Source organism: Lithobates pipiens, unplaced genomic scaffold (assembly GCF_037356315.1).
Source record: "Lithobates pipiens isolate NorthernLeopardFrog02 unplaced genomic scaffold, aLitPip1_a1.2 Scaffold_19, whole genome shotgun sequence".
Taxonomy (NCBI): domain Eukaryota; kingdom Metazoa; phylum Chordata; class Amphibia; order Anura; family Ranidae; genus Lithobates; species Lithobates pipiens.
In genome coordinates, this window is record NW_027507764.1 from 10,524,135 (window position 1) to 10,537,270 (window position 13,136).

Sequence of the window (13,136 nt, forward strand, 5' to 3'; positions counted from 1 at the left end):
GCAGACCTGCTGTGTCCATTATAAGGGGTTTTCACAATCCCTGTGCTGAGTTCCTGGATTTGCACACTTGCTGTGCCCATTACAAGGGTTCCTCATCATCCTTGTGCTGAGTTCTTGAGTTTACACACCTGCTGTGCCCATTATAAGGTTCCCACTATCCCTGTTCTCAGTTCCTGGGTCTGCATGCCTTCGGAAAAGACTCTTTAAGCCTGCACTCCTTCACAATAGTTTGAATTTTCCCATATAATATACATTGTGTGTGTAAAGGTTTGTGGACACCTGCGCATTACTTCTATTTGAGCTTGCTGGACACTATATTCTGGAACAATGAACATTATCATGGAGTTGTTCCCCCTTTGTGTCTATAACACACTCTACTCTTCTCAGAAGACTTTCCACAAGATTTTGGAGGGTGTCTGTGGGAATTTGCACCCACTTATGAGGTCAGGTACTAATGTTGAAGGAGAAGACCCGGCTCACAATCCAGTTCATCCCAATAGTCTTCAGTAGAGTTGATGTCAGGGCTCTGTACAGGATACTCAAGTTCCTCCACACCAAACTGGTCACACCGAGTCTTTATGGAGCTGGCTTTGTCCACAGGGCACAGTCATGGTGGGACAAAAAAGGGTCTTCACCAAATGTTCATTTCGAGGAGGTTCCACACATAAAGTATAGCACTATGGGTTTGCTAAAGTTATTACCATTCTGCCAATTTAGTGAAATTTAGTGAAATCTCTGATAGAACTGTACAAAGGAAGAGGAGGGACCACGGACCTGGAGTGGGAGGAGTAACAGCTCTAGAAGGGGATGAGTCACTGTCCTGACACATGCATCTGTGTACATTTCAGCTTGAGCTACTGAGCTCTATAAGTGAGGAGCTAGTGAGAATTTCAATAAGTGAACGATTGCCCATGTTCTAGGGCAATGTTGGACTGTAGGGTTGAACATTGTATCTTAGCAAATGTTTTAGGAAGTATTTATCAAACATCAGAAGTGAGTGAAGTGTGCCCTTTGTACTCATCCTGCATGATGATTTCCCCTATTAGCAGTAATCGTGTCTGTTTCCCCGCAGTGTAAGAAGAAGCACACATTGATGTGCCCGCACTACGCCCGGAACGGCACCTGTCCAGATGGAACCAAGTGCAAATTGCAGCACCGCCAAAAGAAGAGGCGAACAGAAAGCCAAACGCCAGAGCACCCGCCGCTAAGTTCTAAGCAAAGGAGGAAATCAAAGGAGGATTCTGGGTAAGAAAAGAAAACTGATGACCCCACTTATCAAATCTAGGTATTCATTGTGAAATGTCGGGTGATGATGGTGAAACCATTTGGGGACATTTGGGTACGAGACCACTAGTGTCAGCTGTTCATTGGCTGACTGAGGCAGGTGTCCCAGGAAGACGGAGGAAGGCGTTTCGAGAAGACGGAGGAAGGCGTTTCGAGAAGACGGAGGAAGGCGTTTCGAGAAGACGGAGGAAGGCGTTTTCGTGAAGACGGAGGAAGGCGTTTCGAGAAGACGGAGGAAGGCGTTTCGAGAAGACGGAGGAAGGCGTTTTCGAGAAGACGGAGGAAGGCGTTTCCGAGAAGACGGAGGAAGGCGTTTCCGAGAAGACGGAGGAAGGCGTTTCCGAGAAGACGGAGGAAGGCGTTTTCGAGGAGACGGAGGAAGGCGTTTCGAGGAGACGGAGGAAGGCGTTTCGAGAAGACGGAAGAAGGCGTTTCGAGAAGACGGAGGAAGGCGTTTCGAGAAGACGGAGGAAGGCGTTTCGAGAAGACGGAGGAAGGCGTTTTCGAGAAGACGGAGGAAGGCGTTTTCGAGAAGACGGAGGAAGGCGTTTTCGAGAAGACGGAGGAAGGCGTTTTCGAGAAGACGGAGGAAGGCGTTTTCGAGAAGACGGAGGAAGGCGTTTTCGAGAAGACGGAGGAAGGCGTTTTCGAGAAGACGGAGGAAGGCGTTTTCGAGAAGACGGAGGAAGGCGTTTTCGAGAAGACGGAGGAAGGCGTTTTCGAGAAGACGGAGGAAGGCGTTTCCGAGAAGACGGAGGAAGGCGTTTCCGAGAAGACGGAGGAAGGCGTTTCCGAGAAGACGGAGGAAGGCGTTTCCGAGAAGACGGAGGAAGGCGTTTCCGAGAAGACGGAGGAAGGCGTTTCCGAGAAGACGGAGGAAGGCGTTTCCGAGAAGACGGAGGAAGGCGTTTCCGAGAAGACTGAGGAAGGCGTTTCCGAGAAGACGGAGGAAGGCGTTTCCGAGGCGACGGAGGAAGGCGTTTCCGAGGCGACGGAGGAAGGCGTTTCCGAGGCGACGGAGGAAGGCGTTTTGAGGCGACGGAGGAAGGCGTTTTGAGGCGACGGAGGAAGGCGTTTTGAGGCGACGGAGGAAGGCGTTTTGAGGCGACGGAGGAAGGCGTTTTGAGGCGACGGAGGAAGGCGTTTTGAGGCGACGGAGGAAGGCGTTTTGAGGCGACGGAGGAAGGCGTTTCGAGGCGACGGAGGAAGGCGTTTTCGAGGCGACGGAGGAAGGCGTTTCGGGAAAGACGGAGGAAGGTGTTCCAAGCAGGCCGAGGAAGGTGTCTTCGAAGACTGGTTGAACTAGATGGACTTTTTTCAGCCAGACTATGTAAGAGAAGACTGAGTCCATTCCCAAAGAAAGCTAAGGCCATTCCCAGAGAAGATTGAGGCTGTTCCCAGAGAAAACTTGGGTCACGTCCCAGAGAAGACCAATGCATGGATGGACTGACAACTCATGGGGCCCCCGGACAATAGAAGATTATGGGGCCCCCAGGCAATCAGAGATTATGGGGCCACACAGTATACACAAACACACACACACAGTATACAATCACACAGTATACACAGACGTGTTTCTATTGGCTGAGAAGGTACTGGAGAGGTGGGGCAGCTATAATCTCGGGATTTTTAGACCAAAAGGATGTCGGTAAGGGACATTTCAGAGACAGATGTAAAAAAAAAAAACACAAATTTTTACATACTGTCTATGGTTTTACTGAGGCTGGCAACCCTGATGGGGCCCCCTAGTGGCATGGGGCCCTCAGGCAGTGTCCGCGTGGCCCATTGGTCAGTCCGCCCCTGGACCAGTGCTATGTACACACGATTGGACATTCCGACAACAAAACCGTTGATTTTTTTTCTGACGGATGTTGGCTGAAACTTGTCTTGCATACACACGGTCACACAAATGTTGTCGAAAATTCCGAAACGTCAAGAACGCGGTGACTCACAACAAGTACAACGAGCCAAGAAAAATGAAGTTCTATAGCCAATGCGGCGCCTCTGCTTGATCCCGAGCACGCGTGGACTTTTGTGCATTGGAATTTGTGTACACACGCTCAGAATTTCCGACAAGAAGACTTCTTTTTGAGAACCTGCTCTCAAACAGTTGTCGGAAATTCCGACAGCAAATGTCCAATGGAGCATACACACGGTCGGAATTTCCGACAAGCTTGCATCGAACATTTGTTGTTGGAAGATCCGACCGTGTGTGTACGGCCCATTAGGCTGCTTCCAGAGAACATGGAGTCCACTCACAGAAGACTGAAACAGTCCTAGTAGTGTACTGCTACGTGTCAGGTGTCTCATCATCTGTTCTCTGGAAGGTAACAGTTCGCCATCCTAAATGAATCCTCTAGCCAAATTAACCTGCCACATTCTGAGAAATTTAAAGTACTAAATTATGGGGGTGGTGTTTTTCTGTTCTGTGCTCCCCCTGCTACCACTCACATGATTATATGCCATTGGACCATGTCTTTAGTTTAAATGGCATTAGTTTGGCCAGAGCTGGCCAGTCGAGAGCTCCTTCTTATTATCTGATGCTTCCCTTTACCTGAGATCATTTGACCAGTGGCTGCTGTGGGATTTTTTGAAGGAGTGACATGGTCAGGATGGGAGGTGCGGTTTAGTTTGCCTAAAGTATATACCTAAGTTATGTGTCCTATATAAGGAATGTCCATAGTCTCTGACCATCTCCCATAGTATGTCTGCAGTCTCTGGCCATCTCCCATAGTATGTCTGCAGTCTCTGGCCATCTCCTGTAGTATGTCTGCAGTCTCTGGCCATCTCCTTTACTATGTCTGCAGTCTCTGGCCATCTCCTGTAGTAGGTCTGCAGTCTCTGACCATCTCCTGTAGTATGTCTGCAGTCTCTGACCATCTCCCATAGTATGTCTGCAGTCTCTGGCCATCTCCCATAGTATGTCTGCAGTCTCTGGCCATCTCCTGTAGTATGTCTGCAGTCTCTGGCCATCTCCTTTACTATGTCTGCAGTCTCTGGCCATCTCCTTTACTATGTCTGCAGTCTCTGGCCATCTCCTGTAGTAGGTCTGCAGTCTCTGACCATCTCCTGTAGTATGTCTGCAGTCTCTGGCCATCTCCTTTACTATGTCTGCAGTCTCTGGCCATCTCCTGTAGTAGGTCTGCAGTCTCTGACCATCTCCTGTAGTATGTCTGCAGTCTCTGGCCATCTCCTTTACTATGTCTGCAGTCTCTGGCCATCTCCTGTACTATGTCTGCAGTCTCTGGCCATCTCCTGTACTATGTCTGCAGTCTCTGGCCATCTCGTGTACTATGTCTGCAGTCTCTGGCCATCTCGTGTACTATGTCTGCAGTCTCTGGCCATCTCATGTACTATGTCTGCAGTCTCTGGCCATCTCGTGTACTATGTCTGCAGTCTCTGGCCATCTCGTGTACTATGTCTGCAGTCTCTGGCCATCTCGTGTACTATGTCTGCAGTCTCTGGCCATCTCGTGTACTATGTCTTCAGTCTCTGGCCATCTCGTGTACTATGTCTGCAGTCTCTGGCCATCTCGTGTATTATGTCTGCAGTCTCTGACCATCTCCTGTAGTAGGTCTGCAGTCTCTGGCCATGTCCTGTAGTAGGTCTGCAGTCTCTGGCCATGTCCTGTAGTAGGTCTGCTGTCTCTGGCCATCTCCTGTAGTAGGTCTGCAGTCTCTGGCCATGTCCTGTAGTAGGTCTGCAGTCTCTGGCCATCTCCTTTACTATGTCTGCAGTCTCTGGCCATCTCCTTTACTATGTCTGCAGTCTCTGACCATCTCCTGTAGTAGATCTTCAGTCTCTGACCATCTCCTGTGGTAGGTCTGCAGTCTCTGGCCATCTCCCATAGTATGTCTGCAGTCTCTGGCCATCTCCTTTACTATGTCTGCAGTCTCTGGCCATCTCCTTTACTATGTCTGCAGTCTCTGACCATCTCCTGTAGTATGTCTGCAGTCTCTGGCCATCTCCTGTAGCAGGTCTGCAGTCTCTGGCCATCTCGTGTAGCAGGTCTGCAGTCTCTGGCCATCTCGTGTAGTAGGTCTGCAGTCTCTGGCCATGTCCTGTAGTAGGTCTGCAGTCTCTGGCCATGTCCTGTAGTAGGTCTGCAGTCTCTGGCCATGTCCTGTAGTAGGTCTGCAGTCTCTGGCCATCTCCTTTACTATGTCTGCAGTCTCTGGCCATCTCCTTTACTATGTCTGCAGTCTCTGACCATCTCCTGTAGTAGGTATTCAGTCTCTGGCCATGTCCTGTAGTAGGTCTGCAGTCTCTGACCATCTCCTGTAGTAGGTCTGCAGTCTCTGACCATCTCCTGTAGTAGGTCTGCAGTCTCTGACCATCTCCTGTAGTATGTCTGCAGTCTCTGACCATCTCCTGTAGTATGTCTGCAGTCTCTGACCATCTCCCATAGTATGTCTGCAGTCTCTGGCCATCTCCTTTACTATGTCTGCAGTCTCTGGCCATCTCCTTTACTATGTCTGCAGTCTCTGGCCATCTCCTTTACTATGTCTGCAGTCTCTGGCCATCTCCTTTACTATGTCTGCAGTCTCTGGCCATCTCCTGTAGTATGTCTGCAGTCTCTGGCCATCTCGTGTACTATGTCTGCAGTCTCTGGCCATCTCCTGTAGTATGTCTGCAGTCTCTGGCCATCTCCTGTAGCAGGTCTGCAGTCTCTGGCCATCTCGTGTAGCAGGTCTGCAGTCTCTGGCCATCTCGTGTAGTAGGTCTGCAGTCTCTGGCCATGTCCTGTAGTAGGTCTGCAGTCTCTGGCCATGTCCTGTAGTAGGTCTGCAGTCTCTGGCCATCTCCTTTACTATGTCTGCAGTCTCTGGCCATCTCCTTTACTATGTCTGCAGTCTCTGGCCATCTCCTTTACTATGTCTGCAGTCTCTGACCATCTCCTGTAGTAGGTCTGCAGTCTCTGACCATCTCCTGTAGTAGGTCTGCAGTCTCTGACCATCTCCTGTAGTATGTCTGCAGTCTCTGACCATCTCCCATAGTATGTCTGCAGTCTCTGGCCATCTCCTTTACTATGTCTGCAGTCTCTGGCCATCTCCTTTACTATGTCTGCAGTCTCTGGCCATCTCCTTTACTATGTCTGCAGTCTCTGGCCATCTCCTTTACTATGTCTGCAGTCTCTGGCCATCTCCTTTACTATGTCTGCAGTCTCTGGCCATCTCCTGTAGTATGTCTGCAGTCTCTGGCCATCTCGTGTACTATGTCTGCAGTCTCTGGCCATCTCCTGTAGTATGTCTGCAGTCTCTGCCCATCTCCTGTAGCAGGTCTGCAGTCTCTGGCCATGTCCTGTAGTAGGTCTGCAGTCTCTGACCATCTCCTGTAGTAGGTCTGCAGTCTCTGACCATCTCCTGTACTATGTCTGCAGTCTCTGACCATCTCCTGTAGTAGGTCTGCAGTCTCTGACCATCTCCTGTAGTAGGTCTGCAGTCTCTGACCATCTCCTGTAGTAGGTCTGCAGTCTCTGACCATCTCCTGTACTATGTCTGCAGTCTCTGGCCATCTCCTTTACTATGTCTGCAGTCTCTGGCCATCTCCTTTACTATGTCTGCAGTCTCTGGCCATCTCCTTTACTATGTCTGCAGTCTCTGGCCATCTCCTTTACTATGTCTGCAGTCTCTGGCCATCTCCTTTACTATGTCTGCAGTCTCTGGCCATCTCCTTTACTATGTCTGCAGTCTCTGGCCATCTCCTTTACTATGTCTGCAGTCTCTGACCATCTCCTGTAGTATGTCTGCAATCTCTGGCCATCTCGTGTACTATGTCTGCAGTCTCTGGCCATCTCCTGTAGTAGGTCTGCAGTCTCTGGCCATCTCCTGTAGCATGTCTTCAGTCTATGATCGTTTTCTGTGGCCTTTTGGTGACATCAGGGGCTGCACTTGAGGCCCCTATATTTGGTAAGTTGGCCATAACTGGTTTAGAGGCACGCCTTATAAGATTTTTTTGTTATTCTGTAAAGGGCTTAGAAAATGTTTTCTAAATGTCTAAAAGGCATCTCAGTGGTTTGATGAACTTGGTAGTAAAGAAAGCCACCCCTGTGTTGGAAGTGTGCAAAATAATAATAATGTGTCTTCCCCAATGTCTGTGTTTATTTCCTGCAGAGACCAGCAATCAGCGGAGGGTCCTGGTAATGTTTCTTCCTGTGATGATCGGCATTCTGATGACTGCAGAGGGCTGATCAGTTGTCCTTCATTCATCTCCCTGAGCTCTTCCCATAGCAGTGAATCTACGCCCCCTTCTGGAAGGAGGAAACCCGCCGAGGACACAGGTAACGGCCTCTCCGAACTCTACAGTTATCTATCATCCTCCTTTCACAACATTAACTGTTGTACCATGTAAAAAGTCTCCTGTTCTCTTTGTATTGCTTCCTTTGTGTGAAATCCCTGGTGTTTCTGCCAGTCTCTCTGCTTTCCTATCAAAAACTGTCCACACTAGGCTTGAGAGCACAGCGTGGGCAGTTCTCTATGCTATGCTGGGAGCTCAGCCTGCTCACCGCCAATGATCAGACTTGTCCTGACGCTCCCCCTCTGCACAGCCATTTACTTCGGAAGACCAGTGTGCTACTCTTCCCCTCCCCCAGCTTTATGCAGTTGAGAACAGAGGGAATGTGATCACTCATAAAAAAGGGAAAACTTATTTATACAGTTTTTTTTATATCTATACACAAATATTTTACCTTTCATTTTTATTTTAACCACTTCACTTGCCTACTGGGCACTTCCCCCCCCCCCCCCCCCCCACCCAGATAAGTGTTCAGCTTACCCAAATGAATTTTTTTTTCACACAAATAGATCTTTTCTTTGGTGTTATTTAATCACCTCTGGGTTTTTTATTTTCTGCTAAACAAACGAAAAAAGACCAAAAATTGCGAAAAAATAAAAAGTCATAGTTTGTTATAAAATTTTGCAAAGTGATAATTTTTCTCCTTCACTGATGTGCGCTGATGAGGCTGCACTGATGTGCGCTGATGAGGCTGCACTGATGTGCGCTGATGAGGCTGCACTGATAGGTGGCACTAATGAAGGCTGCACTGATAGGTGGCACTAATGAAGGCTGCACTGATAGGTGGCACTGATGAAGGCTGCACTGATAGGTGGCACTGATGAAGGCTGCACTGATAGGTGGCACTGATGAAGGCTGCACTGATAGGTGGCACTAATGAAGGCTGCACTGATAGGTGGCACTAATGAAGGCTGCACTGATAGGTGGCACTGATGAAGGCTGCACTGATAGGTGGCACTGATGAAGGCTGCACTGATAGGTGGCACTGATGAAGGCTGCACTGATAGGTGGCACTGATGAGGGCTGCACTGATAGGCGGCGCTAATGGGCTCTGATAGGTCGGCGCTGAAGGGCTCTGATAGGCGAAACTGATGGGCTCTGATAGGTAACACTGATGGTCTCTAATAGGCGGCGCTGATGGGCTCTAATAGGCGGCGCTGATGGGCTCTGATAGGCGGCGCCGATGGACTCTGATAGGCGGCGCCGATGGACTCTGATAGGCGGCGCCGATGGACTCTGATAGGCGGCGCCGATGGACTCTGATAGGCGGCGCCGATGGACTCTGATAGGCGGCGCCGATGGACTCTGATAGGCGGCGCCGATGGACTCTGATAGGCGGCGCCGATGGACTCTGATAGGCGGCGCCGATGGACTCTGATAGGCGGCGCCGATGGACTCTGATAGACGGCGCCGATGGACTCTGATAGGCGGCGCCGATGGACTCTGATAGGCGGCGCCGATGGACTCTGTAGGTGGCGCTGATGGGCGGCACTGATAGGTGACACTGATGAGGAGACACTTATAGGTGGCAGTGATAGGCAACACTGATGGTCACTGATAGGTGACACTGAAGAGGAGGCACTGATAGGCAACACTGATGGGCACTGATAAGCAGCACTGATGGACACTGATAAGCAGCACTGATGGACACTGGCAGCACTGGTGGGCACTGTTGGGCTTGTGCTGATAATCAGGACACTGGTTATCGTCTTTCTTCTTATCGCCTCGCACTGACCACAAGAAAAGCTGATAACCTGCTTGTGTTTACATCTGTGATATTGGACACAACTGAAATACATGGTAAAGGGCCGCTGTGATTGGCCCCTTACCCAGATCTGTGATCAGCAGAGTCCTAAGAACTTGGCGATCACAGAGCGAGCCACCAGTGGCGAGTGGGCAGCACAATCACGGGAGGACGCCAATAGATGCCCTCCCAGCAAAGTAAGCCCGCGCTGTACGTGTCATTCGGCTATAGCGCCGGCATGGAGGGGTTAAACTGAATGGATTGTTTTACAAAGTGATCATTTGAATGCAAAGAATGCATTAAGGTAAAACATGTTTAGGCTTTATAACCACTTTCATAAACCTAAAGGGAGAAAATAAGTTTATTGTTGGGGTTCATGTACACCTTTATAGTTAGACAGCGAAGCGATTCCTGTAGATGTTTGTTTCCATTCGGAGTGCATGGAATGTATATGTGCGACGGCAAGTAGGATACACCCTGACACTCGCACACCCTGCATATGGCGGCCAGGGTTTCTGTGCTGAGAATGCGATCCCATCACAGTAACCAAACTGTCAGATAGCTCCCAGTCGGAGAGATGGACTCCTAATCATGTGACCACCGTGACAGCCAATCGCTGTGATCAGGAAGACCCAGTTAAAGAGCCAACAGAAGGAGTGCAGGAAGGGGTTAATGTCTGAGGTGTGTCTGTGGGCTTCCTGATCACATGAATTGGCTGTCACTGTGATCATGTGACTAGGTAGCCAGTCCTACCAGCTCCCGACTCTGTGACCAGGAGCTACCGGGGGGTGGGGGGGGGGGGGTGACTGTTTGTTTTAAAGGTTTTTTTATTTTTTACTACAGACTGCACATGGGCAGCTCAGCTTACAGTGTCGACATGGTCCTTGTGTGCTGTGATGACTGACTTCTGCCTAGGAGGAACATCAGCTCACACCAGCCAATGGAGATGCCGAAGACCGGCACTGGGGAAGAGAATGCCGATGCCGGGGAGGAACCTGGACTGTTAGAGAAGAGGTGCCTTTAGTTCCAATGGAGATGCCGATGCCGGTGAGGAACCTGGATTGCTAGAGAAGAGGTGCCTTTAGTTCCAATGGAGATGCCGAAGAAGATGCCGACTCCGGTGAGGAACCTGGACTGTTAGAGAGGAGGTGCCTTTAGTTCCAATGGAGATGCCGAAGACCGTCACTGGGGAAGAAGATGCCAACACCGGGGAGGAACCTGGACTGTTAGAGAGGAGGTGCCTTTAGTTCCAATGGAGATGCCGAAGACCCTCACTGGGGAAGAAGATGCCGACGCCGGGGAGGAACCTGGACTGTTAGAGAGGAGGTGACTTTAGTTCCAATGGAGATGCCAAGATCGTCATTGGGGAAGAAGATGCCGACGCCGGGGAGGTACCTGGACTGTTAGAGAGGAAGTGCCTTTAGTTCCACTTTAATGCCTGAGGAGCTATTGTGGGCATCAGGGGCTATCAACGACAGCACGGTCACAGTGCAGGGGGTGGGCCGATTAAGCGCGGTCCCACGTAGAAAACAGGGGAGCATCTATGTGGCAGCATGGAATAAGGTCCACCTCTGTGTATCGCTGGTGGGGAAGGGGTTAATCAAAGCCTCCATAGGGGAGGTGGAGGTGAGCGGGGGCCCTTATGGCGCTCTTCCCGGTGACAGACGCTCCTTTCCATATCACATAGAATATGTCCTTTTACTTTATGAAGGAATCGGAGGCCTCGGCTCTCACCCCTCATAGACCCATAAATAAGAAATAAGACACAGTTTGAGATTTCTTTGGAGTTCACCTCTAAGTTTGACTTCACCTCGAGAGAGCGGACCGTCGGCTCCTGCGCTGGGAGCGCGCGGCTCACGTCTTGTTCACCATATGTCTGTCTTATAAATAATTGAGGTGGCAGCGCGGTGGAATTCAGCGAGAGCCTCCAAGCTTTCCAGAAAAGTGCCCCCCCCCCCCCCCCCAAGGCTCCGAGGAAGGTCAGCTTCGCTCCACTTATCCGCCTGGCACAGCGTCTCGATCTGGGACTCCTAAATCGCCGGGATCTCTGCGGGAACAGGGCTGCTCTCATTCTTTTAATGTCGGAGCATCTTACTACCAACAGACAGCTGGGGCAGGGTCCCACGTGTGCCCCAACCCGCCCCCACGCATTTCCCTAGACTGGCGCGATTGGCGCCAGTCAGGCCATGAAAGTAGCCATAAGTTTTAATGTCACGACAAGTCAAACTTTTTAACCTGGAAATCCTGTTGCAGAATGAGAATTAGGTTAAAGTAGAACTGCAAACAAAGTTGGGTGCAAGCAATGGGTGTACCTGGGAATTCAGTGAGCCTGGGACTCTGGACTGAAATGGCTTGCTTACTCTGATTTCACCGCACACTGTGAGCTTCTTACAATGTACATTAGAAACCTGCAGCAAATCTGATAAAGCCCGCCTCATTTCCTGGTTGGAGGACGTCCAGCATCATCTAGCGACATCATCAAATCGGCAAGCCAGAGACACTCATCCCCGCCTGACTGTCCCTGGCCCACCCCCTTTCATTCATTGGATTTCAGCTCTTTCGATCAAGAAGGGCTCAGCATTACCCCCATATGCAAATACAGCCTGCCTAGGAAAGCCCACTCCTCCACACTGACACCCACCCATCAAGGCATTTTGATATTTGCATAACTCCTCCCAAGAATCAACCAACTGCTTGCATTAGGGATGAGGGTGCTTCAAGGGGAAGAACTTCAGTCCCCTCTTTAGTGGCTCCACCCACTCCCTTTCCAACGCCGCCATTATGGAACATGCATAATGGCAGAAAGGGGGCTCTGTGCTTCTCTATGCAGTGCAGGCAGATCATGCCTGGTGAGAGGAGCCAGCAAGGATGCATTACGTAGCTTGCTGAAAAACATCACAGCACCTTGTGATGGAAACCTGAAAATGCCCTGCAGCACATTTACATACATGAAGGAAGGTGGGGGGGACACAGACAATTGTGGCAATACATGGGATTCACACTGGCAGCGCATGCCCCATTTGAAGGCCATTAGGTCGAAACGCGTCGGGATCATTACCCACATTGCTTTTACTTTGCCTGTACTCACATTTTAGCAGTCATCTCCAACAGATATTTGTATATTTTTATCAAGATTAAACATCTTTATTTTTTGACCTGCACCATATGGAGACTTTTTTCTTCACATTATGGTTCCAATAAGATGAAGTACCATTTTGTCGCTGGTTCTGGTGTTCAAACTTGAGATCCAACGAATATCTACTTGGAGGATGCCTTTGGGCTCTGGATATCTGGTAGTGCCACACCGGGATTCACTCCTGTTGACTGATCGAACGTCTGGATTCAGAGCGATTCCTCTAAAGGTTCTATCTACATCAAAGTTGGTTCCTTCAATGACCATCTGGCCCTTGGCCAATACAAGCCTGATTGACCCACTGTCGTACGATAGGTGGGTCCACCTTGTCTGGTATTTATCTACAATTTTCTACAGTATTTATCTACAATTTTCCATCAGACGAATGCCTATCCTCATTTTGAATGTGCTTTGCAGCTACTTCTTTGTTTGCACCATTTCATCACTTGGAATGAACAACAGTCTTCTCATCGGACATATGCCCTATGAAGTTTTCTCACACTTCTTCACTCAGTGATTGGACTTTTATGTGCTATAATTATTATTGTTTTGTCTATTGATTTCTGTTTACAGCATTTTATCGACATTTATTTTTACGCACCTATACGGTGTCTTTCTCAGCGCTACACTTTTGTATATTTCATTTAATACATAGGATTCAAACTGGCAGCGCATGCGCAA

The 13,136-nt window shown here is 49.6% G+C and overlaps 1 protein-coding gene across 1 annotated transcript in view; it reads left to right on the top strand.

Annotated features, from left to right (window-relative positions):
- The first annotated feature begins 1,076 nt into the window (after positions 1 to 1,076).
- LOC143995808 (uncharacterized) overlaps positions 1,077 to 13,136 on the top strand; it is a 69,369-nt gene continuing 57,309 nt past the window's right edge. The window contains exons 1-2 of the mRNA XM_077490520.1: positions 1,077 to 1,245; positions 7,398 to 7,564. Coding sequence (XP_077346646.1) covers positions 1,094 to 1,245; positions 7,398 to 7,564 — 319 coding nt within the window. The 5' untranslated portion in view covers positions 1,077 to 1,093. The remainder of the gene's footprint in view (positions 1,246 to 7,397; positions 7,565 to 13,136) is intronic.